The sequence below is a fragment of the Peromyscus maniculatus genome, chromosome 5, assembly GCF_049852395.1.
Source record: "Peromyscus maniculatus bairdii isolate BWxNUB_F1_BW_parent chromosome 5, HU_Pman_BW_mat_3.1, whole genome shotgun sequence".
Classification (NCBI taxonomy): Eukaryota; Metazoa; Chordata; class Mammalia; order Rodentia; family Cricetidae; genus Peromyscus; species Peromyscus maniculatus.
In genome coordinates, this window is record NC_134856.1 from 63,922,054 (window position 1) to 63,948,755 (window position 26,702).

At 43.3% G+C, this 26,702-nt stretch overlaps 1 protein-coding gene across 1 annotated transcript in view; it reads left to right on the forward strand.

Moving 5' to 3' along the window:
* Positions 1-26,702, forward strand: part of Ccny (cyclin Y) — a 131,215-nt gene that overhangs the window by 64,407 nt on the left and 40,106 nt on the right. The window contains exons 2-4 of the mRNA XM_042277917.2: positions 4,161-4,235; positions 14,626-14,660; positions 25,958-26,058. Of these exons, the coding sequence (XP_042133851.1) occupies positions 4,161-4,235; positions 14,626-14,660; positions 25,958-26,058 (211 nt within the window). The remainder of the gene's footprint in view (positions 1-4,160; positions 4,236-14,625; positions 14,661-25,957; positions 26,059-26,702) is intronic.

Consider the following 26,702-nt stretch of genomic DNA (forward strand, 5'->3'; position numbering starts at 1 on the left):
CAGCCATGTGTGATTAGTGCACTTTAATAGGAGGAAAATGAGACACACAGCAATATCACTTTGCCTCCGGCTATGGAGTTGGCAGAAGTGAAGTCAGATTAGGTATTTTATAATATGAAATATGCTATTTCTATCTACTTTGGGGGCTTCTCTGGGAAACCACTGATTCTTCAGGATAATCTACTTTCAACTTCCTGAATATGGGTTATAGAGCATATGAATGACTCTCAGTGGAGCTTTTTTCTTCTCCATGATACTGTACTGCTATAGCATGGACAATGGTTGTTAGCAACTGATTTAGTAAACAAATAAGTCGAGACCATGCACATTGGTTTTTACCCTGTATTCACTATTGATTAGTTTGTCTTCTATCATGGAAAACTGAGCCAGGCTACTGTCTAAAGAAGAGGTTAACTGGCTCACAGCTGTGGTCCCTAGTTAAAGGCTCCCCTCAGGTGACAGCCTTGTGGTAGAGACCAGGCGTGTATTCTCTTCCCTGATCTGGACTTCTGCTTACAAAGCCACCTAGATTTCATCAGGAGGGCTCCCCTTAATTGCTCTATTAGTACTAATCTCCTTTAACTTCTGGACTAGATTGAGTTTTCAGCTACCTGTACCTTATAGTAAATGTTAAAGCTCAACAAAAACAACTGTTTTTTGAGTGGGTTATATTTTGTTTGTTTGTTTTTTAAGAGGGACGGCACAGACACTGCAAAAGTGGCACCTACCTTACATTGTGAACACCAGGCACTACTACTTCACATTCATCAGTGCCACAGCAGACTGTTGTTTGCACTCAGCTTTGACTTTAGTATGAAGTTTTTGTATTTAGAGACTACTGCTGTGGGATAGGACTCAAGAAGATGTAAACTTGTGGAAATGCTTTAGAAATAGTCATGCACCAACACTTGGGAAGGTTCCCTGCCATGTCTGCTAGTGCTGCCTCACTAGCAGGGTGGTGTACTCTGTTCACAAGCAGAGGAAGATGTCCTCTTAGAATCTATACCTTAATATGCAAATTTGGGGAGGTCTGTGGATTTGACCTTTAGGCACTGACTGGCTCCAGGCCTTCTAGGGTAGCCATGGTTTAAGTGTAGGTACGATTTAGCAGAGGCCATGGAGGAAGCTCATCGAGAGGTTGGAGTTCCAGTCCAGCTCATCATGATCTGTGTCTCATCCCCACTCCTTCGTTGTAACTGTCACATCATACCCCACCTTAGCCTTTCTTGAGTCTCCTCTTAACACCAAGTGGATTACAGCTTCTTCACTGAACTAGGCAGAGGTGATTCCTGGCCGGTTACCTGCAACACAGTGTGTACTATGGCCAGACCTAGAATTATGACATATCTTGAAAGGTGACATGTGACAGCCTTGTTCTTTATCATCCTTGCTTTTCACCTTTCATAGGAAAGTTCTAAAACAAAATTCCTTAAGTAAAAGCAGAGTTCCAGTACGCCCTTGGGACTCTGGGGAAAGCATAATGACAATACACAGGGCCAGCTGCTTGTGGTGATCCGGTGTCTTTGGAGTAACCCTGAGTTCATAGTGTGTCAGATGTTCCTACTGCACATGGAACTTGCTGGTGGGGAGACTCATTTTGGTGGTTGCATGCTAGCCTCCCTAGAGAAAAGGTCAGTGCCACATGGAGGAGAGCCCCTGCATCTCTTAAGAACCAGCAATCCTGGAGAGCAGCTGGGGGACAAGACCCAGATCAGGTCCTCCCCCAACCCCAGGCCACTATAAAATAAAATTTTACGGTGTACTCCTTCAGGATAGCAAAAATTGCTCATTTGCATTATTTAGAGGGAACCAGATAATCCTATGTATTAGGTGTTTTCTATTCCCATGCATATTCTCCAGTGTGTCATACTGCTTACTGGCTGATGACATAGGTATGTCTATTTCTGTGTCAATATGGTATTCTTAATGGATTTTAGTGGTAGGTAGACATATGCATTGTCTAGGTTGACTGAAATTTAGTGTGCATGTGCTCTTCTTGGAAGTTCTTTGGATCGGTGGTGGCACCATTCTTAGATCTAAGGCAAAGAATCCTGACTTCCAGGTTGTCAGCCTTGCCCTCAAGGACACTGTCTAGGATGCAGAAACAATTTCTCCATTTGAAAGGACCTGGCAGCCCTGTAGTTCTGGCTACCAGTGGAGAAGTATTAGCTGTTTGCATTTTCTAGCAACCCCTTCTTCTGTGTTTTAATGGTAAAGGAGAGTTAAAGTGGTCTGACAGATGAGTTAGGAGGAGTGTTACGGGTCTGCATAGATGAGGTTTTGACAGTGTCCAAGGCAGCTCTTTCTGTAGCACCTGTCTGCAAGCAGCACACGCACCTTCTAGTTGACACCTTTCCTGGTGACTTGGTGTGAAGCTTTCTTGAAATTACTTGTTGTGGTTAGGAGTACGTATTTGCTGTCATCCTTGTTTTATAGAAGTCCTCATAAACTTTAAGTAACACACATTTGTTACCACCCCTTCCTTTTTTTTAAAGTAGCAAGATCCTAACTTGAATAGGAAACCTCACAGACTATCTTCCATCAGGTCTCTATTTAGATCAAGTTAAAGCAAGTTTGAGAGATTGTGTCTTCCTTTCCTGTCTTCCATCAAGCCTCCCTTCAAGGCATTTACTTGTGAAACTACAGTGTACCGAACCAGAAGTATCTGAAAGTATCAGAGTATCTGAAAGGCAGACCGTGTTGCTTAAGAATCTGTCAGTGATTTTTTTTCTTTTTTTTGTTTTCATTTGTGTGTATGGTATGTATATGTGTGTTCACATGTATGTGAGCACTGATGTATGTGCAGGTGTGCATATGCATGGGTGTATTGTCTGGGCAGGTGCAAATGTGTGTGCATGCACATGGTGCCCTGTTCCTTGATCTGTTACACCTTGTTCTTGGAGACAGGCTCTGTCAGTCAAACCTGTAGCTCACTGATAAACCCCGTCTCCTCCTCCAGAGACTGAAATTACAGGTGAGTCACCATGCCTACTCAGCATTTAGGTGGGTTCTGAGGCTTCAAACTATAGCCCTTTTGATTGCCAAGCAAGCACTTTAACTACAGAGACATCTGTCTCCTCAGACTGTTTTTTTTAAACAAATCGGGTGAGCAGTTAGAAACTGTGCGTGTGTAAGAACTTGTCCCCATTCCTGTTTGCCCAGAACACGTCAGCTCCTGTGTGAATAAGCTTTAGTGTCATCTCCATCATCTTTTTGACCATCCTGGTTTGCTCTCCTTTCATCTTATGCTCCACAGTAGCTGAAAATAAGGATGCCTCTGTGTGTGTGTGTGTGTGTGTGTGTGTGTGTGTGTGTGTGTGTGTGTGTGTGTGTGTCTGTGTGTGCACGTGTGTGTGTGCTTGAGCAATCTTATGAGTGCTATATGTTGACCTAAGTTTTCTTTCAAGTATGGATCAGATAGTACACCTGCCATGCCCGCCTGCATCAGAGTCCCATGTGACCTATACACAGTTTGTCTTTTGAACACTACCAATGAGCCCTGACATAGGTATAGACCTTACACAGAATTGTGTGTAGTAGTCTACCCCACCCTTTGGTGGCCTGCCTCTCTTGGTGCAGAGCAGATTTTTCAAAGGATGGAGTTTTGGGCTGCTAGATCTCTTGTGGAGCATCTCAGATATGCCACCCTGTGGGGGTTCAAGAGGCTCCCTAAGGCCTTCCTCAAGGTCAGAATGTCTGAGTTTGCTTTGCCCAGCAGGGTTGTATAATGGGATGATTTGGCCAAGGGCGTGGTTACTAGGTGTTTTGAAGGGTCTACACTTGTTGGTACTTTATACCTCGACCTCAAAGGGGGCAGGTCTTTTGCTCCTCCCCTTGCTGGTGTATAAAAATCCCATCATGATTAAACTTGGGGCAGCTGGGTATTGACCCAGGGCCCTACATCTATATTTCTATCTAATACTTCCTCAATCCTCTCTCCTCCCTCCAAGAACCCTTTGACAGGTCTCCTACACCCTGCACCCATGTTTTCAACAGCAATGTTCTTAATGGACCCAAAAGATCTACTAACACAGAAACTGGTTTCTTCGGTCATTGGATGTACTAACATTAAGATTGAAAAATTGAAAACTAATTGTGGTTCTATCGTTATTGACTTGTGATTTATTTTATTTATTTAGTTTCTCTTTTTTTCTTTAAAGATTTGAATATGGAATTCAATCCTTCCGACCATCCTCGGGCCAGCACAATATTCCTCAGCAAATCTCAGACAGACGGTAGGTTACTAATTCATTTGCTTTTAAAAATATGATTAGCCTAAATGTGGACACTGCTAGGATTGATTTTTTTTTTTCAGTGTATGGTAGAGTTCCCTTTAGTGACCATGGAGTACTGTCTGTAATGGTGATTCCCATTGTTTATTCCTGGGTAATGAGTTTCATTTTCTGAATTTCTCATTTGACTCACCTGTCTCCATTTTGCCAGTTAGCTGGGTTACCTCTGTATGTATTCCATAGTGGAAGTTAATTGGGTCAGAAATTTCCCTTTAGGTCCTAAAGTTTAAGACATGATCTTGATGTAAATTCTCAAAGATCAGATGTGTTCACTAGTCAGACAGTAAGAAAAACAAAACAAAAATCTAAACAATTGAAAGCCAATTAACTCTGTATTTTTCACTCAGGAGCTCAATTGAACCTATACATGAGATGTAGATATATTTATTTATCTGTTCATCTACTTACTTATTTATTCAAGCCAAACTTTGAGTAACTAGCTCATCCTAAAGATGTTAGAACCCTGAGCTGGGCGGTGGTGGCACACGCCTTTAATCCCAGCACTCAGGAGGCAGAGGCAGGCGGATCTCTGTGAGTTCGAGGCCAGCCTGGTCTACAAAGTGAGTTCCAGCAAAGGCGCAAAACTACACAGAGAAACCCTGTCTCGAAAAACCAAAAAAAAAAAAATTAAAAAAAAAAAACAAAAAACCTTGCAGTCTAATCCAGGTATATGTAGAATTTCTCCTACAGCGTGGCATTATCTCTTCTTAGCCTCAGTTTACCTAACTGTTCTCTGGCCGTTAGCTTCAAAGGAGAGGGAGGATAAATAATGGAAACCCAGTTTTCATAAATCTTCCCTTGACACCATAGAGTAAGGCATAATGACACGGTGACTAGGATTATGTCTGAGAAAGAGGAAAGCCTGAGAAAGATTCCACCCTTGACTCTGGACAGATTGATGGCTCTAATTTAGATCCTAAAGAGACTACAAAGAAGATAAACATGTCTATGACCATAGTTCATGTGTAAGAATTGAAAATGCCTCAGTAATGGTTGGTGCCAGCTTTGGCAGGCTACAGTATTGATGCAGTATGAATGGTTTTCAAGTAGGCCACTTGAAGTCTTTGGCACAGTTTAAAAAAAAGGGGGGGGGGTCCTCCAAGAGTAAGAAAAGAAAAATCAGTGAGTACCAAATACTTGTGAAGGAAACTTTGAATATATTAGGTTAATAAAATCCACCCAAAACTTTTTCTGTGATAAATGGGAAGCTGCTGAGAGAGGGTATGAAATTACAAGCAAAAGAAAAAAATGGAGATGGGGTGGGACTTGGGTGAAAATGAGGATAAAAATTGGTTTTCCCCAGATACTTGGGAACAGTGAGATGTAAAATAATCTGAAGCTGCCTGGCGCAGATAGGGTATTTCTGCTGAGCTTAGCTGTCTTCTGAACAGGTTCCTGGGATTGTCAGAGCCTCTGGGTCGGGGACACACCTTGATTGTCCTGGCAAAAGGAAATGACCTAACAGAGGAAGGATTATTCCAGAAATAGCTTAAGGTCAATCTCCTTTCTTCTAGAGTCCATCTTCCTTCCTTTTTTCTAGAATTTCAGGTCTTTGTATACTGCTTCAGTCTCTCCTGACTACTAGGGCTTTCCAGTCCACATGCCGACCTAATTGAGTTTCATATTACAAACAAAAGGAAAGTTACCTCTTCCAGTAAGTGGTCTCTGCTCTTTCCGTTTCGACTGTTGCCTGGGCCTGGGATTCAGGGGGATGTTTCACTCCTTACTGCCACAGCTTCTTCCTTTCTTCAGACAGAGCCCTTTGCTGAAGACAGTTCTGTGTAATGAACAGTCAGTTTATCACTGATTGTATCAAGTAGGGTTTTTGTACACATAGTAATCTCGCCAACTTTACTAACTTATTTTTGAGTGAAGTAGTTGTAAGATAATTGGTTATATATTTTATGAACTGACTTTGAACAACATGTACAGAAAACTTAAGGCTACCATTGATCTTCTGTTCTTCATAAATGGATACTTAGGACAATTGCCTCATCTGCTGCCAGACTGTGTTGTTAACTGTTCCCTCCTTAGCTCCATGTCATCTTCTCCTGGATTTTTCCCTTGGAGTCTTTCTCTCTCTTGGGATTTCTTGGTGACAGAGAGTATGGTCCTGATTGGAGTCTTTGTGGGTCAAGGTTCTTCTCATACCTCTAGAGCAAAGGTTCTCAACCTGTGGGTCACAATCAGATATTTACAATTTATCATAGTAGCAAAGTTACAGTTATGAAGTAGCCATGAAATAATTTTATGGTTGGGGTCAGTACAACATGAGGAACTGTACTAAAGTGTCGAAACATAAGGAAGGTTAAGAACCACTAACACGGCCCGCAGATTGTGCAGCCTGTGTTCAAAGTGGCTACCTCTCCTCTGCTCTTAGTCATCCCACAAATCTATAGCCATTTTAGCTCTCTGAACACCCAATCTGAAGAAGACCTTTACTCTCTTCTAGCTCTGAGTTATTGTGTGGCAAAATACAGTTTTTCTAATTTATTTTATTCCTTAGCAATTATGTATACATACGCTCAGTGCACTTAAGTTATATTCCTTACCCCACACTTTCATATTTTGAGATCTCTGTAGTGTTGTTCAGGCTGGTCTCTAAATCTTGGGCTCAGGTGAATCTCCCTTTTGCCTACTAAACAGCTAGAATTATAGGCAAATGCCACTGGTCCTGGCTTTTTTTTTTTTTTTTTACTTTAATTTCATGTTTAATTAAAACTCCTAAAAGTTTTGTTGGCATCCAATAGTATACATCGTTTGGGGGAACAGCATGATATTTGCCTCTATACTATGTACTGGTCAACTCAGGAGCTGTAGCTTGCTCGACATCATCTTATCCCTTTTTCTTTCTCTTTTTTTTCCTTTTCGGCCCCAAGAACCCTGGCAGTCCTCTCTCCTGGCTGTTTTTAACTGGCCTCTCTCCGTCCCGCCCCCCGTTCCCCCAGCCTGCAGCTGCTGTTGTGTGCCCTCCTTTCAGGACAGCCCTTTGAGATCCCGTGTGTCAAGAGGTCACCTGTGTCTGTCTTTCTGTGATGACTTTTTTACTTCACATTTGATTTCAGATCATTCAGGGTAAACTTTTTGGTTTAGGTTTTTGAGATAAGGTCTCCTTTTGTATCCCAGACTGGCCTGGATGGAACTCAGCTGTCCTCCTGCCTCAGTCTCAGTACTGAGAGTACAGATATGTGCCACCAAGCCAAAAACTACTTTATAGATAAAAGACTGTCTGTTTATTCACTATATTACCTGAAGCTTAAGAACAGAGATTGTCTTCCTTCCTCAGTTTGCTCTAAGTATACTGCTACGGGGTGAAGGAAGTTTATAAAGAACGGGGAATAAAAGGATGAAGGCAGGAGTCTTACTTCATCCTTAGGAGCCAAGCATTTTGTGTAGCAATTTCACTTTCTCCCTCATCCTCTAGCTTTATTTAAAGGGATATAACCATTCTTTAGAGCAGTGGTTCTCAACCTGTGGGCTTGAGGGGAGTATACTGACCCTTTCACAGGACTCTGTTGTTGTTTGTTTTTGCTCTTCCACTATTTTGTAGGGGGGCTGCCACCGAGGTCCCAAATAAATCACACACGGAGGCTTATTATTACTTATGAATGCTCAGCTTTAGCTTGGCTTGTTTTTTGTCAGCTTTCCTTATCTTAAATTATCCCCCCTACCTCTTGCCTCTGGACTTTTCTCGTTCTCTTACTTCTGTAAATCTTACTCTTACTCCATCACTTGCTGTGTAGATGGGTGGCTGGTCCCTAATGTCTTTCTCCTTCTCTGGCTGCTTCTTCCTTTGTCAGCTCCACCTATCCTTTCTCCTGCCTCACTATTGGCCATTCAGATCTTTATAAGACCATCAGATGTTTTAGACAGGCACAGTAACAGGATTTCACAGAGTTAAACAAATGCAACATAAACAAAAGTAACACACCTTAAAATAATATTCTACAACAGGGGTCGCATATCAGATATCCTACTTTTCAGCTATTTACATCACAGTTCACAACAGTAGCAAAATTACAGTTATAAAGTAGCAACAAAAATAATTTTATGGTTGGGGATCACTACAACATAAGCAACTGTATTAAAGGGTCTCAGCATTATGAAGGTTGAGAACCACTACATTAGAGGCAGGAGGACATAGGTGTTTTTTTGTTTTGTTTTTTTTTTCCCAGCTAGTAAATTTGCAGTTCTCTCTTCCCACTCTAAATTCAGTGTGAGTGATGGAGCTGCCCTTGGGCCAGCTATTTCTCCGCAATTATCCCTTAAGCTGTAGGGGGGAAGGGGTGTTTATGGGGTGGAAGGCCAGGTCTGTGAGGGGATGCTTTCTTTAGGTGCTGTGGTCTGCTCTTCTCTCGAACATTGCCTTGTTTTGAACACTTGGGCCTTTCAATCTGGACAGAGTGTTTGCATAGTCCAAACTCAGATGTGATCAGTTAGAACCAGAGTGAGTTTTCTTACTCTGCTTTTACCTTGGCCTAATGCTGTCCCCAGGTGCAGTGGTGAGAAACTTGCACAGGAAGCACAGACAGAACAGAGAGGGGTAATGGTGCTTTGCCCAACAGGCCAGTGTTCTCTGCCTTTGCCATCACAGACCCACTCTGCTGTTGGTAGACAGCCCTTTGGTCTGGTGGTCAGAAGTGATATCTAGTTATTTTTCATCTCTGAACACCTTCAGCTCCCCCTCTATTATTGTCAACCAACCCTCTCAGTGTGTTTCATAGCTTAGTAGCCTACCTTACATTAAATATGCATTTGATCACCGAACCCTTGACATTCAGGAAGCTGCTGAAATAGTCGATATGGGACAGACATCATGAAAGAACAGCTAGAAGCCAGTCATAGTGGTGCATACCTTTAATCCCAACACTTGGGAGGCAGAAGCAGGTAGATCTCTCTGAGTTTGAGGCCAGCCTGGTCTACACAGTTCCAGGATAGCCAGAGCTGTGTAGTGAGACTTTTGTCTTGGGGGTGGTGGTGGGGAAACAGCTAGAAAATTTAGGAGAATTTCCTAAAGTCTACAGTGACCGGAAGCTCACTAGCGCTCGCGTTCTCTCTCTCTCTCTCTCTCTATATATATATATATATATATATATATATATATATATATTTTGCACTGAGTTTCTTCCTTTGGCTAGGGCTCCGGCATTCTCTCAACTGGTCTTGGTTTTAGAGTCATGCTGCCCATAGAATACCAGAACACAGGCTTGAAGAGGAGAAGGGCTAGACTTGAGCTGAGAGGAGGAGGTGGTGTCTTGGCTCAACTGCTCCTCCCATCTTTCCATCTCCGGTTTTTCTTAGTACAGATAGGTTGGTTTTGGACCATCCATTAAGAGTTACTTCTGAACATCTTGGAGGCAAACAAGAGTTCAGGTCAGATGGCTGCAGTGCTCTTCAGTAATGTACCCAACTGATACCTCGACTCCGCCTTGATGCATCAAAATATTGCAACGCCTCCCTCCACCATGTGTAGAATGCTGTTCTGGTGACTTGACTAGGTCAGATGTTCCAGTGTATGTGTCAAGTTAGGGGCATCCCAGTGCAGTACAAGTGAGCATGTGAGCATATGAAAGCAGTGGAGAGGCTGGGCATGGTGATACATGCCTGTTATTCCTGTACTCAAGGGGCTAAGGCAGGAGGATTGAGAGTCAGGGTCAGCCCAGGCTGCATAGTGAGACCCGGTTTGAAAAAAGAAAATAGTGGAGAAAATTACCTAAAAATGGAATAAGTAGGAAAAACATAATACATATGACAAAGTACATTTATATTTTAAAAAATTGAAAATGCTGATACCAGAACAAAAATGGACATGTTCCTATTGGTATGTTTATATGTAAGTGCATGTATATTTGCATTCGTGGAGAAAAACACCCATTTTCAAAAGTAAACTTATCTGTAAATACACATAAAAAAGAGACTTAAAAATACACACTAAAATATTATGTTGGGGTTGCTGTGGTATGTTTTTTCTTTGTGTATTTCCCAAGCTTTATTTTTTATTTATACCATTTTTAACTTTCTTCCACGTAGTGCTTTACATTTTCCAAATTTTCTACATAAATGTATCTTTTATTGGAAGAAATAGCTTCTGATTATAGTTAGTTGACATTTCTGTGCTTCTGAAGTCTTCTGGCCCTAGTTATTCTCAATGGAAATAAGCTGATGGGTCACTTTCTGCTGCGTCCTGCTCACCTCATACTCTCTGGCCTGTAGTTGTCTTCTCTGATTGTACACGTCTGTGACACTGTCCTGCTTGCCCTTGTCTCCTGACTGTACACATCTGTGACACTGTCCTGCTTGCCCTTGTCTCTGACTGTACACGTTTGTGACACTGTCCTGCTTGCCCTTGTCTCCTGACTGTACACGTCTGTGACACTGTCCTGCTTGCCCTGGTCTCTGACTGTACACGTCTGTGACACTGTCCTGCTTGCCCTTGTCTCCTGACTGTACACATCTGTGACACTGTCCTGCTTGCCCTTGTCTCTGACTGTACACATCTGTGACACTGTCCTGCTTGCCCTTGTCTCTGACTGTACACGTCTGTGACACTGTCCTGCTTGCCCTTGTCTCTGTACACGTCTGTGACACTGTCCTGCTTGCCCTTGTCTCTGTACACCTGTGACACTGTCCTGCTGCCTGTTGTCCTGCTTGCCCTTGTCCCCTCCTCATTTTTATTTCCTCTTGAGTGTACAGAATGTCCCAGGCCTCAGGATCTGGGTTTAGAAATAAACGAAGATCTGCTTCCGGTCCAGGCTACCTTCCTGCAGCCCTGGGAATGACCTCACCAGGATGCCTTGCCCAGGGCTAGGAAGTGTGGGCTGACATCCTCCTTCAGTAGTACACTTTGTGTCCTGGTCATTGTGTCATTGTGTTCTTGACCCTTGGTCAGGTTTCTAGCTCAACAAGGAGGAAGTTTGGCATGCACTCCAAACTAGGGCTCACTAGTTATATTTTTTTTTTTTTTTTTTTTTTGGTTTTTTCGAGACAGGGTTTCTCTGTGTAGCTTTGCGCCTTTCCTGGGACTCACTTGGTAGCCCAGGCTGGCCTCGAACTCACAGAGATCCACCTGCCTCTGCCTCCCGAGTGCTGGGATTAAAGGCGTGCGCCACCACCGCCCGGCTCCACTAGTTATATTTTGATGTGAGTTTTTTTGGTTGGTTGGTTGTTTCTTGTTTGTTTGTTTGTTTGTTTGTTTGTTTGTTTGTTTGTTTGTTTTCGTGTGTGTGTGTGTGTGTGTGTGTGTGTGTGTGTGTGTGTTTGCTGTCTGGTGTCTCTTTATGTCTACCTACTTCTGCCTCCCTCCTCCAGTGCTAAGATGAATAGCATGGAGTACCACTCCCGGCAATACTAGTTGTATTTTGCCTTAAGTAAAAGATTGACTCCTCTACTTTTTGTGCTGGTCTCATTTATTCTATGAAAAAGTACCCAGAACTTTTAATTAGCTTATTTAAAGCCTGATCTATGCCATCCTTGGGAAACAAAACTTTGATTTTGTTTTTGAGACAGGGTCTTTCCCTCTAGCACCAGCTGTCTTGAAACTTGCTGTGTGGTCCAGGCTGGCCTCAAACTCACAGGGATAGAGTGCTGGGATTGAAAGTATGCACTATGTCTCTTGGCTTGTTTCTGGTTTTTGTTTTGGGTTTGTTTGTTTATTAGAAACGGTCTCAGTATGTAGCACTGGCTGTCTAGAAATTACTATGTAGACCAGGCTAGCTTCCAACTCAGATCTACCTGCCTCTGCCATATTTTTATAATCTTCATTATCTATATTATCTCCACAATCAGGTCTACTTCTCTAAAAAAAAAAAAAAAAAAAAAGCAAAACAACAACAACAACAACAAAATTGTAGTTGTGTGCAGAGTCAAAGGCTTCCACTAGTAGCCCGGCCATCGTTCTGCTCCAGTGAACCTCTCTCTCTTTTACCCAAGTTCCATAGTAACCATTGCTGGTGCTGCTCCTGTAAACCATCCTCCCCTCACCTCTCCCACTCCTCACCTCATATCACTCTGCCTGGGCTTCTTTTAGAATTCCAAAGAAGATTGCTGAATGGGGGAGTGTCTGAGACCTCTCTAGTCTCAATATCCTGTGGTTGAGTAGTGGCTAGCACTTGCCATTAAAAGGTCTCTCAAATAAAATGGAAAGAGGAAACTACAGTTTTCATGTCTGCCAAGGGAAAAAAGTTAGCTGAAGTTGTATTATTACAAGAGGGAGCAGGGCAGGTGCAAGATACCACGTACCCCTTGGCATGCTGTTGTTGTTTGTTCTTTTTGAGGGGGGCACCACCCAACTCCCAAATAAATTATACATGGAGGCTTATTCTTAATTATAAATGCCTGGTCTTAGCTTGGCTTGTTGCTGGACAGCTTTTCTTAACTTTAAATTATCCCATCTGCCTTTTGTCTCTGGCCTTTTCCTTTTCTTACTCCTGTAATCTTACTTTCACTCTTAGTCCGTGACTGGGTGTGTAATTGAGTGGCTGACCCCTTGCGTCCTCTCCCCTTCTCTCTTGCTTTTTTTTCTTTCCTCCCAGGTTTCTTCTATATATTCTTTCTGCCTGCCTGCCAGCCAGCCCTGCCTGTCTTCTTTCCTCCTGTCTCACTATTGGCCATTCAGCTCTTTATTAGCTCATCAGGTGTTTTAGACAGGCAAAGTAACACAGCTTCACAGAGTTAAACTGCAGCATAAACGAAAGGAACGCCTTAAGATTATATCCCCCCAACAGGGATACCTCTAGCAGTGTTTTCATAGATTAAGTTCCTTTGTGTTTCCATATTTATTTTAAAGTTCCTTTTTCAATTTCTGTGAAGAGTTAAATTGGGTTTGTTTGTTTTGAGGCAAGGTTTCACAATTTAGCTCTGGTTGGCCTCTAACTCAAGAGATCCACATGCCTCTGGCTTTGGAGTTCTTTGATTAAAGGCATGTGCCACCATGCCTGACCCTTCATTGGAATTTTGGTGGGGATTGTATTGGTTATGTAAATTGCTTTTAGTAGGACTGTCGTTTTCATAATATTGATTCCTGTCAGTCCATGAACATGAGAAGTCTTCCTGTCTTCTGTTTTCTTCAGTTTCTTTCTTTAAAATTTTCATTCACAAGTATTTAAGAATGAGGTCTCTTTGCTTGCTAGGCCGGGGCTAGCTACATGTGAGGCACCGAAGATATATTTCTAGGGAAAACAAGTGTTTCCTTAGGAATCAGAGCGGTAGTGAGGGTGGAAAACTCCAAGACTCTCGGACTTTTTAGCTCAATGGCTTTGGGGGTACAGACCACAGGAGGGATGCCTGCGCTGCTCGGGGTACAGAGTGCAGGAGGGATGCCTGCTCTGCTCGGGGTACAGAGCGCAGGAGGGATGCCTGCTCTGCTCGGGGTACAGACTGCAGGAGGGATGCCTGCTCTGCTCGGGGTACAGACTGCAGGAGGGATGCCTGCTCTGCTCGGGGTACAGACCGCAGGAGGGATGCCTGCTCGGACGATAAGCTGAAATGGCACACCTTGAGTTAGTGCCTTCCCCTAGCAGAAGCCTGTCCTTCATATCCTCTACAAGGAACTAATTGGGGAGTTGATGGACTAATGTGTGCCCAGAAGAGCTAGTCTTTAGAACAACAAGGACAACACAGGATTTGGTGACAGTTTATCACCAGTTTCTCTGTCTTCTCTGGCCCCCTTCTGGTTTCTGAGGCCGAAGGATGCCTGTTCTGTCAAAAACTGAGGTGAAAGCCCTACAGTGCAGGCCAGAATGTGCAGGCAACAAGGCTGGGCACAAGAGCATTTCATATGGGGAGGCTCGCCTGCCTGCCTGCCTGAGGGGGGGAAGCTGCAAGTGCCCCTTGGAGCCTCCACAAACAAGCTCAGGCTTGTTCCATCACCTCCAGGAAGCAAATGTCTTCCACTACAGAACACTTCTGTTCACATCACTAGGTCTCCTGTTGGGGATGTCATTGTGGTTACTAATCATTCATTCATATAATGTGGATCCATAAAGATCCACTTGGGTTAGAAGTAAGTAATTCTCTTAATTCTCTTGAACTATTGGGTGCATATAATTTTCATGAGATTTACTAATACTTCGTTCAGGTAATGAAATCTCTCACTCTTCTATTGACTTCAGCTACAGTTGTTATGGTATTGTTTAAGTAGCTGTGTACTGACCTTGTCAGTCAAGTTTAGATCTGCATTTGTGTAGCTTCTTTACACTTAAACTTGGTAAATGAGTAACTGGGAACCTTGGTTGATGGAATGATAGAGCCATGGCAAAGAGGCCCATTCCTCATCAACCTGCAAGGGTTGATATGCAAGCATGTAACATTTTTGTCCCATCTTTTGTCTTCACAGTCAGAGAAAAACGCAAGAGTCTCTTCATTAACCATGTAAGTAAAACTGCCTCCCCATGTTTTTCTTAACGATTCTATACTAGATTGGTAGGTGAGGATGCCCTGTGTGTTGTGCGGTACATAGAAGACGGTGAGGAATGATGAAATGCTGATTTGCCAGGCATTGTTTGGGATTCACTCCCATTGCCATGTCTCCAGATTCCCTGACTGCTCTGGAAGGGTGTATGCCTGTGGGTAAGACCACAGTGCTACCGCAACATAACATGACGTGGGTCCAAACAAAGCAAAGGGTTTTCAGTTTGAACCTTTTGTTTCTGCTCATACCAAATTCCCGTTTTTTGGTTTGGGTTTTTTGTTTTGTTTTGTTTTGTTTTGTTTTGTTTTTTGTAGTGCACTTGCCTTTGAATAAATACATAATTATTTTTCCAGAACAGCTGTCTGCTTCCTCTCTCTCTCCTACACAATTACTGTTTGTGGGACAAGGCCTCACATGTTTGTGTGTTTACTCAAAAACAGTTTATATGTGTGAAGAGGCTAAACTTGACCATTTAATTTTCAAAGCAGTTCCCTCTAGTACCTTGGCCATTCCAAGCAGTATCTCCCCACGGTGGCTACACAGGTTAGTAATAGGTACACCTGCCTTCTCCAGCCTCTCCCCACCGCTCCCTGGCAGACTCTGGAACAGACAAGGGATAACCACACCTCTTGTTTAAGTATGTCTTGTTCTTTAAGAAAGAAGACTGCTCCTACAAGGTAAGGAGTGATGTAGTATGTGAACTGCCAGAGTAAGTGTGCTGTACACTCTCACTGAAAACTGCAGTGATGAACCTGACCTTACGAAGGCTTGCCTCAGGGTTGTTAGACTGCATTTCAGAACTTGTAGATTCTGACATGCTTAGTGATAAAGCTGTGTATTTAAGACCCTTAAGGCCATCAAAAGACACGTGCTGGACCCATAGGGAACTGGTGATTCCTCTGCATCAGTGACATCTAATGTGTACATGTCATTTCCTAGAGGTCATAAGGTCTCTAGTTCCTATCGGGTATTTTATCTATCTATCTGAATTTGCTTGTGTTATGTGAGGGTGCGTAAGCTGACTCACCAGCCCTCTGTCAGATTTCTAAAGCACTTCCCTGGCCCTCTAGGTCGGTTTTGTTGTTTTTTATTTGTTTTATTTTTTCATTTAACAGCCACAATAGTTTGTTTACAGTTGAAGTCTGTAAGATAGTTATAAGACAGCCAGTTTTACACATCACAATAGGAATTACACCACAGACAACAACATGGAACTAGTGTAAAACAAAAACTGAGGTAGAAAGACAAGCAATTTGTTAAGGCTAGATTAAATTTTGTTAAAGAAATAAGGAACTATATTTTAGGAGAACTGCAGGGTGTTTCTGTTAGAATGAATTTCACAATTTTCTGTCCCTTGTAGGGAAAACTAAGACTAATTTATCCACTCACAATTTTAACACACTGTAATTTCACTCGTGGAATTTTACATCAACCTTCTCAACAAACCTCAACATACCCAAAGCAATGGAAATCTAGAAGAAGAGACAATAAAATGAGAGGTCCTCAGGGAAGGAGAGAACCCAAGCAGTAGAATCTCCTTTGGTCTGACCAGGTAGCACTTCCTTGGCTCTCTAGGTTGTAGCCTAGAATTAAACTGTAGACTGTCTGGGGTCAGAGTCTGTAGCCCGAGAAGCGGTGATGAAAATGGCGGTGCCTTCCGTCTGACTGTAGGAAGTGGTGCGTTCCTGACTCTAGGAGGGTGAGGGTTGGCGCTCCGCCCTCCCCTCCAGTTAGTTACCTGTGGGTGGACTTGACTGCTTCCCCACTCCAACACTTAGGTGCTGAAGAGCTGAAATGGCACCCAGACCCCTAACCCAATCTGAGGGTGTGCGAGGAAAGAAGAGGTTGATTGTCCAGGCTGCTCTTGTGTCAGTGACTATGGGGGTCTAGCCCCTCGATAGTCCCCTCCCAGGGTCCGGGAAGAATCTACAGCCAGTTGATAATTAATCTTTGATGAAAAGAAATGAATCGTTGTACATGAAACTCCTAAGTCCATACACTTTATTATTTTGTGATGGTTCTACACAGCCTCTATTCTATTCTCATGCCTAGCTCCTTTCTTGCCTGATTTTTCTCTCTATTCATCCACTGCTCCCTCTAAGTTCTGTCTTAATTGTCTCGTCTTAATTCTGCCTCATCTAGGTCTTTTTCATCTTGTTCTTACCCAGCTAGTACTTCCCCATCTGACTCTTCCTCATCTTCCATCTCATCCACGCGTACTCTCTGGTCAAAATCCTCCTTATCCCTCCCTGTTCTTGTCTCTCTGTCCTCTCCCAAGCAATAGCAAGCCCCTGGTGGAGCAAGGTCACCAGGCTTGAATTCTACAGGGTCATAAAGTTAGGTAAGAATTTTCCTCAGGCAGTGACCACCAGACTTCCAGGGTCAAACGGAGGGGTGATAAGAATCACATAGAGGGGCAGTAATTGTTAATTATCATTTGCAACCCAAAAGGGAAGTGACTAATGAATTAACTAAAGGCTAATAAATTCAGGTAGTATCTAAGAAGAGGGATCTTATGTGCTCAAGTATAGTCTTAAATGTGATTGGTAGAAAATGTTAAGAATCTATAAGTTGCTAGGTCAATGGGAGAAAATAAAACTGTCTTCTTTTTTCTTGTGGCTCCTATCTGTCCAAGCTATCTGCCATTTTTCTGCAGGGTGGGGGAAAGTGTGTTCGGTCGCTAGGCAACCTGTGTACAGCTAGATGCCTCTGGTGATAGTTAAAGGGAGATCTGGAACTAAAGGTAAGATTTGGGAAAGGAGGATGTTAAGCTTAACAGGCCTTCTCAAACAGGTAGCCTGAATGCTTAAGTCTGTTCTTAGAGAGTACAGAGTTATCTCTGGTAAGGTACTTTCCTCCATCTGGGGATGGACCTGGTCGGATGCTGCCAATGATGATAATTACAGGGAGGCTTGAACTGGTGTTCAGGCTGAGCATAGCTGTCAGTGCAGAAGGTTATCTAAATATTCCTAGAAGGATTAGGTAAGGAGTTAGAGGTCTGTAAAGTTAGTAAGGCTGTAAGAAAGGAGCATCTGAGCTAAATTGTATGAGCTATTACTTAACGTCCACCTGATCTAGGCGGTGTCTCCGTGTGGAATTTATCTTAAATCAGGAGACTAGCATGTGGATTGTTATTACTGTTAGTCCTTGAAAGTGGCTAAGGGAGATATCTGATTCCAGAGGAAGCCTTTCCTGAGGCTGTTCTCCAATACCTTAAATGTGTATTTATATCCAGAGAGTGATCCACACTGTTAGCCCTTCGTAGGGAAAATCAACTGGGAAAACTATGAAGGCACACATGATTTTCATAACAGAAGACAGCTGATATAACAAGCCAAGTAACACCAGTGGCTCTGTGGAATTTGGCTTCTTCTGAAGGAATTCCTTGATCCCTCCAGGTAGTGACTTTTCCATAACCAGCTGAGTTCTTATGATATATTCCTGCGGCCCTCTTCACTCTTGATAATGTCTAATGGGACAGGTGTGATCTCACAGCTCCAGTCTCCATGTTTGTTTTCATATGCTCTCCACTGTGACCTTCCTTGTATCCATTGTGCTCCTGGCATGTGTCTCCTACCTATCAGCAGCCATGGGCCAGCATGTGGATATAGGTGCTAGGTTGTGCACCTTAACTCATGCTTTTCTATATGATATGCTGAGCAGTAGGACAGTGAAGTCAAACAGATGTTCATCTCTCACTTGTACTTGTTCGTGAATAAAGATAGTTGTGTGCCGAGTTTCTTTGTAACAGACGACTCTGGAATGTGTGATGTTCCACACTGTTCACAGACTTGCCTGCAAATGAGCACATGAGTTCTGCTTCTGGTGGGAAAAACTGAGTGCTGTTCAGCCACATAAAATAGTGTAGCTGAATTTTTTTTGTGTCTCACCTGGCCTCTGGTCAGGACAAATCTCTCTCACCCGCCAGTCTATCAAAAGCAGTGTGTAGCCCAGAAACCTCTTTTTTTTTTTTTTTTTTTTAAACTAGCAAAAACTATATCCACCACGCAGCATAGTGCGAAGCTTGGAGAAACCTGTGTAACTTGGCATAGGTCAAGCCTGCGTGCCATGTATCTGCCATAGGGTAGCTCAAGCCCACATACTGCCGTGTCTCACTGCCCACATGAGACATGAAGCAGGAACTTAGGTGGAAACTCGAACTGTTGGGTGCCATTTGTAGCTGAAGTTTTCTTGTGTCTCACCTGGCCTGTGGTCAGGACAGATCTCTCTCACCCACCAGTCCTGTAGTCACTTGAACCCAAGTAAACACACAGAGGCTTATATTAATTAAACTGTATGGCCTGATGGCTCAGGCTTCTTGGTAGCTAGATCTTACATCTTAAATTAACCCATTTCTATAAATCTATACCTTGCCACGTGGTTCATGGCTCACTCGTACCTTTACATGGCACCAGCTGGCAGTGTCTCCTGACTCAGCCTTCCACTTCCCAGAATTCTCCCTGCTTATCCTGCCTATACTATACTTCCTGCCTGGCTACTGGCCAGTCAGCATTTTATTTAATCAATCAATCAGAGCAACACATTCACAGCATACACATCCCCATCAAAGTAGTCTTTTTGCATAAAGTGAGACTATCTGCAAACTGGATTAGGTCAGTACACCAGTTGTGGTTGTCTTGGGGTTTCTGTTTTTGTGGAGAGACACCATGACCACAGGAACACTTATAAAGGAAAACCTTTAATTGGGGCTGGCTTACAGTTCAGAGGTTTAGTCCATTATTGTTATAGTAGGAAGCTTGGTGACATGCTGGCAGACATGGTGCTGGAGAGGTAGCTGGCAGTTCTACATCTGGATCCACAGAGAACAGGAAGAAACAGTGAGCCACTATCCTGGCTTAATTAAGCATCTGACTGAAACCTCAAAGCCTGTCCCCAGTGACATACTTCCTTCAACAAGACCATGACTTGTAATAGTGACTGTCGCTCCCTGTGAGCCTATGAGGGCCATTTTCTTTCAAACCACCAGAGTGAGTTTCACAGCTTGTAACTTAAGTTAGGAAAGTAGAAGAGGTGTTGGAAAAACTACTCAGAGGTCGGGGTCACTGGCTGTTCCTTCAGAGGTCCTGAGTTCAGTTCCTGGAGCCCATGTAGGGAGGCTTACAACTTCCTGTAACTCTAGGGGATCTGACACCCTTTTGTAGCCTCTTTAGACACACACACACACACACACACACACACACACATGAAAAATAATAAGAGATCTTTAAAAAGAAAGGAAAAGCAGTAGGAGGATGGTGGGAAACACTATAAAAATTGGAATCTTCTGCCAAGAGTGGAGCATACTGACTTGGACAGTCTTCACCCCAGCTCAGTGCTCAATCACCACTCTCCTTCTACTGATGAAAAACTGAGCCATAAAGAAACAAGTAGACAGTAGAGCCAGGGTTGGAACTTGTCTCTGTGCTTCTTAGTTGGATTCACTTGAAGTTAGAGATAACAATTACAGTTATGCTTTTACAGGACAGTCTATAGGATTCAGTTTGAAATATGGTTCTTGAAGTAAAAATTTCAATTTGTTCTTGAATTCTAGAACAACTGGTATCCTTTGTCTTTTTTTATATAACGTTTTTGTTGCTTGATTTCACCTTTGAGTTTCTGAAGAACCTGTGTGGTGTATATTACTCAGGCAGTCTGCAAGGAGGATGTTGTTATTCAAGAAACGTGAAAGCAGTGTTATAGATGAGCCCATGAAGAGAAATGGGCAAGGTTCCCTCTGCCCCTAGCTTACTAATAGCACCTGCAGATGCATTGGTCACTCTTCTTACTGCTGTGATCAAATACTTGACAAAAACACCTGGGGGGAAGGATAGTCTTGTTTGACAGTATGAGGGCGCAGTCTGTGATGGAAAGGCATGGCGCAGGAGCTTGAGGGAGCTGATTACACTGTATGTGCAGGCAGGAAGCAGAGAGATGAGGGCTGGTGTTGAGCTCCCTTTCTTCTTTCTGTAGCCTGGCTCTGTCCCATCAAATGGTGCCACCCACAGTTAAATTTATCTTCCCACTTCATTACCTCAGTCTTGAGAACCTCACAGACACACCCATGGGCTTGTCTCCTAGGAGCTCTTAGATCCAGTCAAGTTGACCATCTCTGTTGACCACACAGCAGGGAATGTGACCTCCAGACGGAAAGGTTCCTCTGGCTCCCACCTGGAGTGCCTCCTGTGAGAATGGAGCCATAGGCTGGAGAAGAACCAAGAGGGGATCAAAGGGTTAAATATCACTACTTCTAAAGATTTACTACATGAGAATTGAATAGCAGCAATGAAACCACCTGACTTAGAAAGATTAATATTCTAATCAGCATCTTTGTTTTAGATGTCATTAGAATGATCAGTTAGAGGGAAAATGGGGTAAGTTATAAAAAATTTTAAAGCTTTGTGTAAAGGTCTTTATTTAAAATGTCTTTTTATAAATTTGCTGAAGTTTTGGTTTTGCTTTTCTTGAAAGTCAACTACTTCTGTACATTTTTTTAACCAAAATGTGAAAATCTCTGATTATAAATTATAGCATTATAGATAATTGCAGTTGGGAATCTTCCTAAAATACAGGGAAAACACATACCATTTGTGTTGGCCTCATTTTTCTATGACATCCTCTAGCATATGTAATGTGAATTAATTATTTTAAGACTTTTTTATGAAGTTTGGGGGAGGCAGAAAGAAGACATTCCAAGACAGAATCAGGAGTGGAATGGCTGGCCTTTCTCATGTCCTTTTCACTGCAAATGTGTTTTGAAGCCAGGAAGATAAACAGGGAGTATTTTATAGTGTCATTTATTCTCTTGCAAAAACTTCAGAGAATGTGCCTCAGCATTAAGATAGATGATTATTCTGAAAACTTCATAAGGAAGTAATGTCAGTAGAAATTCATGTGTCAGTTAAGCAAGAGTCTTCTTACTATTTGGACCCAGGGCCAGAAGAACTTTGAAGTCCTAGTTCTGGCAGTCTTGAAAATGTTTTGAAGTTTTAATCTTTTCTCAAATGAGTCATGGTGGCTGTCCTGTTTGACTCAGTGGGAAGCAGTGAAGGGAAGCGGGTGCTCTGCACACTGCTTACAGCACATGTAGGCAAGCTAGGACGACTCACAGGAGGCTAGGGAAGTGTGTATTTTTCCACGTTCTGTATTAATGACGTTTTTCTAGTCTTGGAGGGAGGCAAAGTAACCTAGCAGTCAGTCAGGCAGTTAGTTACCTGGGGGCAGACTTAGACTGTGTTATAGCTTCAGTGTCCCTCTGCTGTCTCACTTTTTAGAAATTTATTTTATTACCATTTTTGAGGTTGGTACACATGGTTACGGATTTACATCAATCCCACCTCACACTCTTCCCCCTCCAACTATTCCCTCTCAATTTCACGATTTTTTAAAATTATTTTTCTCTCTTTCCCTTCTCTCTCTCTCTCTCTCTCTCTCTCTCTCTCTCTCTCTCTCTCTCTCTCTCTCTCTCTCTCTCACACACACACACACAGAGAGAGAGAGAGAGAGAGAGAGAGAGAGACTTACATGTAAATACAACCTGCTGAGTCCATTTAGTGTTGCTCATATGCATATGTGTTTAGGGCTGAGCACTTGGGATTGGATAACCTCTCATGGAACTCATCCTGGAGAAGACTGACCCTCCCTCACTGATCAGCCATTAATGCCTTTCATTCTTCACCTGCCTTGGCATATCAGCGAGTTATATCATGTTCAGGTCTTGGTCAGGTGGCCGTATTGTGAAGACCTCATGGCTGCGACTCTGTCATATATAGAGACACTTTCTCAGCAGACATTCTGGGCCTCTGGCTTCTGTAGTCTTTCTGCCCAGAACATCTTCCATGATGTTCCCGAGCCTTAGGTCTCAAGGTTGTGTTGCAGATGCATCAACTAGGGGTGTGTGTCCCACATTTAGTAGTTCTCTGTACTTTGACCAGGTATAAATTGCTTTGATGGTCCCTATCTGCTGCATTGATGATCGATGAGAGTTACACTTGTCTGTGGATATAAGGATAAATATTTAGACTGGAGCCAGGAATTATACTGGTTTAGGAAAGCGTCAGTAGTGGGTTCTCCTCTAGGGTTCATGGCCTCACCAGCCATGGGTGGTTGGTTAGGTTACAGTACCAGGCATCAATTTCCTCCTTTTGAATGGGCCTCAGGTCCAATTAGGTGGCTGTTGGTTACTCTCACAGTAGAAATGCCATCACTGTATCCTTGGGTTTGGCTTGCTGTTCTGGTCCTTGTTGTGGTTTGTAGTCAGTGTCTGCTGTGCCTCTTCCTGCCATCTTTTTATCAGCAGATTGGAACCTTGCAGCGAGAGTGTATACATACATGTATAAGCATACTATTTTGTTTTGTTTTTTCAGTATCATAGGGCAATAATTTAATAAAACGTTTGGCTGAAGCTGAGAACCATCTAGCATACTGAATAGACTTAAAATGTTGATGAAGCCTGAGTGAGTGTCCTGTGACTGACTCTTGGGAAGACAAGCAGTGCTTTGGGGCCGTCAGAGGCCGTGTTGCAGCACTGTAGTTTGCTGTTGGTGCTTGGTATTCCCACCCTCCTGCTGTGCTCTTAGAGGAACAGCTCAGTACACAAGCCCAAACAAGGCAGTAGCCCTGGCACAGGCGCTTCTGGTAGGTTTCTGCTTTCAGCATCTTAGTGACATGCGGTTTAAGGTCAAAGGCAGCTTGCATTCTGAGAATTTCAACCAATGGCTTGATGCCTCTGGCACCTATGGTGATGAGGTACTCTGAAGCTGGAATTTGGGGATGAGAGGATTAGTCATAGAAATTATTGGTTTGGGAGTGGTATTGTCACCTTAGAAGGGATGTCAGCCATAAGTTCTGGGATGCTGTGACTAAAAGCTGGGCCACCCCAGGCAAGTACTGATGCCTTGGTGAGAGACTAAGCTGACCCTTGCCCACTGACTCAGTGTCAGATGAGGGTTCAGGCTGTATTCCTTGCTGCAGTGTAGTACTGCCCCACAGCTTCAGTTCTTGGCAGTTCGCATCACACTTTTGCCATCAGGGAATCGATCTGAGGAAAGAGTTGAAACCCCACAAGATCTAGAAGTAAAGTACTATTGTCTCTTTGCTTTGTTTGAATTACTAACATTATAACATGTCTCTAAAATATTTATCAGCATGGTAACTGGTTGCTGAATTTTTGTGTCAGAATCTGTTGGTGCAGTGGGGGCAGTAGATGTTGCTCCTGCAGCATGGAAATGTCATAATTATGGCTTTTTTCATTTCTTATATTTCTTTTTTTTTGGTTTTTTCGAGACAGGGTTTCTCTGTGTAGCTTTGCGCCTTTCCTGGAGCTCACTTGGTAGCCCAGGCTGGCCTCGAACTCACAGAGATCCGCCTGGCTCTGCCTCCCGAGTGCTGGGATTAAAGGCGTGCGCCACCACCGCCCGGCTCATTTCTTATATTTCTTAATATATTATTTCAGTGTTATTGCTGCAGGAGAATTGCTTTTAGTAGCATCCCAAAATACCTTAAGGAGAATGTTGATTACTAAATTGACCCGAAATACCATGATAAATTTAATGTTGAAATTCTAACTTGAACTTTACAAGCTTTCTAAATGCCCTTTCCACACACAAGCACCTAGTAGTGAACTTGAGCTGGAGGCTGGAGCATGCCTAATGGCCTGAAGCTGGTGCCTCTGATCTGTCCGCTGCTAACAAAGCACTCAGCAGCACCACCACTAACAGTGCCCTCTAGTGCTCTTTTAAAGAACCAGCCACCTAAAATACTAAGCAGGAATTTCCCAAGAGAAAAGTGTGGTTTTAGCCTTTTTATGTAGTTCTCAGGTTACTGCAGATCTTTTTAGTTTTATTGCTGAAAAAACCTACATAGGAAGCAGATGTGAACATACTGAGCAGAAATCTGGGCCTTAGTTCAGATAATCTGTATTCCAGGGTTTTGCTGAAAGTAGACAGGTCAGGCAGGTGATTCTGTGATGTAGGAGGGATTTGGTTTGGTTGCTGAAAGTGACACCTGCCTGTCAAAATAGTGTTAGGCAAAAGGAACCTTGTTTGCATCGTTTGATTCTTCTTCTCCCCCTTCCCCTTTCCCTTCTCCTTCTTCCTTCTCCTTCCCCTTCCTCTCCCCTTCCTCCTCCTCCTTTTCCCCTCCTATTTCTCCTCCTCCTCCTTTGTCCTCCTCGCCTCAACCCCCGCCTCCAGAATTGACCAGGTGAAAGTCTACTAACCCTGTTTCCCAAACATCTGACAAATGTCTGCTTAGCATTCCGTTAGCAGTCATGGCTGTAAAGTTCATGTTGCCTCTCAGAAGCTGGCTCCTTGCAAAGTTCTCCACAGAACTCGAATTTGTGCAATCACTAAGAAACCGCAAATGTAAGAGCACCTGTTACCTAAAGGTCATCTGTTTTAAAGTCCAATCTTCCACTTCACTATACAGTGTCCCTAACAAAGGAACACTTTTATTTATAAATTTGTGTGAATTTAAGCATATTAGCCAAGAGATTTTTTTTAATTGATCTGGGTGGGCTGAATTATTTGTGGCTCTAAAATCAACTATGCACCTGGAGAAATGGGTGCAGTGGATTCTCAACCTTATCTTACTGCGTGAGACTCAGATGCCACCTTCCCTGTGTGTATCCCCCTAATGTCCACTGCATGCTGCAGGTTTCCTGTGGTCCCATAAGGAAGATGGCAACTGGGAGTGGTGGTGACTTACATGGAGACACCTCCCAGTGTGGCCCAGAACTTCTGCCCTGTTAGCAGTTATGGTGGAGCTCTTGCTAAAGCATGTTTCCTTTGTGGTCTGGTCTCAGAGAAAGGGGCAATGTTGTGTCTTAGTTAGTGTTTCTGTTGCTGTAATGAAATACCATGACCAAAAGCAACTTGGAGAAGAAAGGATTTGTTTCAGCTTAAATGTCCCAATCATAGTCCATCACCTAGTGAATTCAAGGCAGGAACCAGAGGCCATGGAGGAACACTACTTATGGACTTGCTCCTCATGGCAGGCTCAGCATGCTTTCTTATAGCACCCAGGACCACCAGCCCCAGGGTAGCACCGCCCACAATTTTCTGGGCCCTCCCACATAGATCATTAATCAAGAAAATGCCCCACAGACTTTCCCACAGACCAGTCTGGTGGAGGCCCTTCCTCAACCAAGTTCCTTCCCTATAAATGACTCCAGCTTGTGTCAAGTTGACAGAAACCAGCTGGCACATGCTGCTTGGCAGAATCTTAAGTGTTGTGTAACTGGTGTCATCTTGTTTTCTAGCATCCTCCAGGCCAGACATCAAGGAAGTACAGCTCCTGCTCCACCATCTTCCTAGATGACAGCACAGTCAGTCAGCCAAACCTCAAGTACACCATCAAATGGTGGGTGTGCAGACTTCCTTTTTGTTTATTTGTTTTGTGGTTTGTTTGTTTGTTTGTTTGTTGTTTTGAGACAGGGTCTTTCTAGTCTTGGCTGTCCTAGAACTCCCTATGTAGACCAGGCTAGCCCCTAACTCAGAGATCTTCCTTCCTCTACCTCCCAAGTTCTGGCCCATTAAAAGCACGGGCCACTTACCTTTTTGGAGCAGGGAATGGGGGGCTATATTTGGGAGGGCGGTGGAAGGCTGGGAGAGGAGGATCTGTGGTTGGTATGTAAATGAATAAAAAATTTCTTAAAGAAGAAAACTAAATAAAAATAAGAGCATGGGCCACTATGCCTGGCAAGATTTTTTTTTAAAGTTACTTTTGTTTTATGTGTATGGGTATTTTGTATGTCTGTGCACCATGTGAATTCAGTGCCCTTGGAGGCTAGAAGAGGGCATCAGAGCCCCTGGGATTAGAGTTATAGAATGTTGTGAACTGCCACGTGGGTACTGGGCATTGAACCCTGGCTCCTCTGGGAAGAGCAGGCGGTGCTTTTAACCTCTGAGCTGTCTCTCCATTCCAAAGGTTTTGCAGACTTCTTTACTTCACCAAAAAGCTGTTTATAGGACCTGGGAGAGTTAATAACAGACTTGGAGATTCTT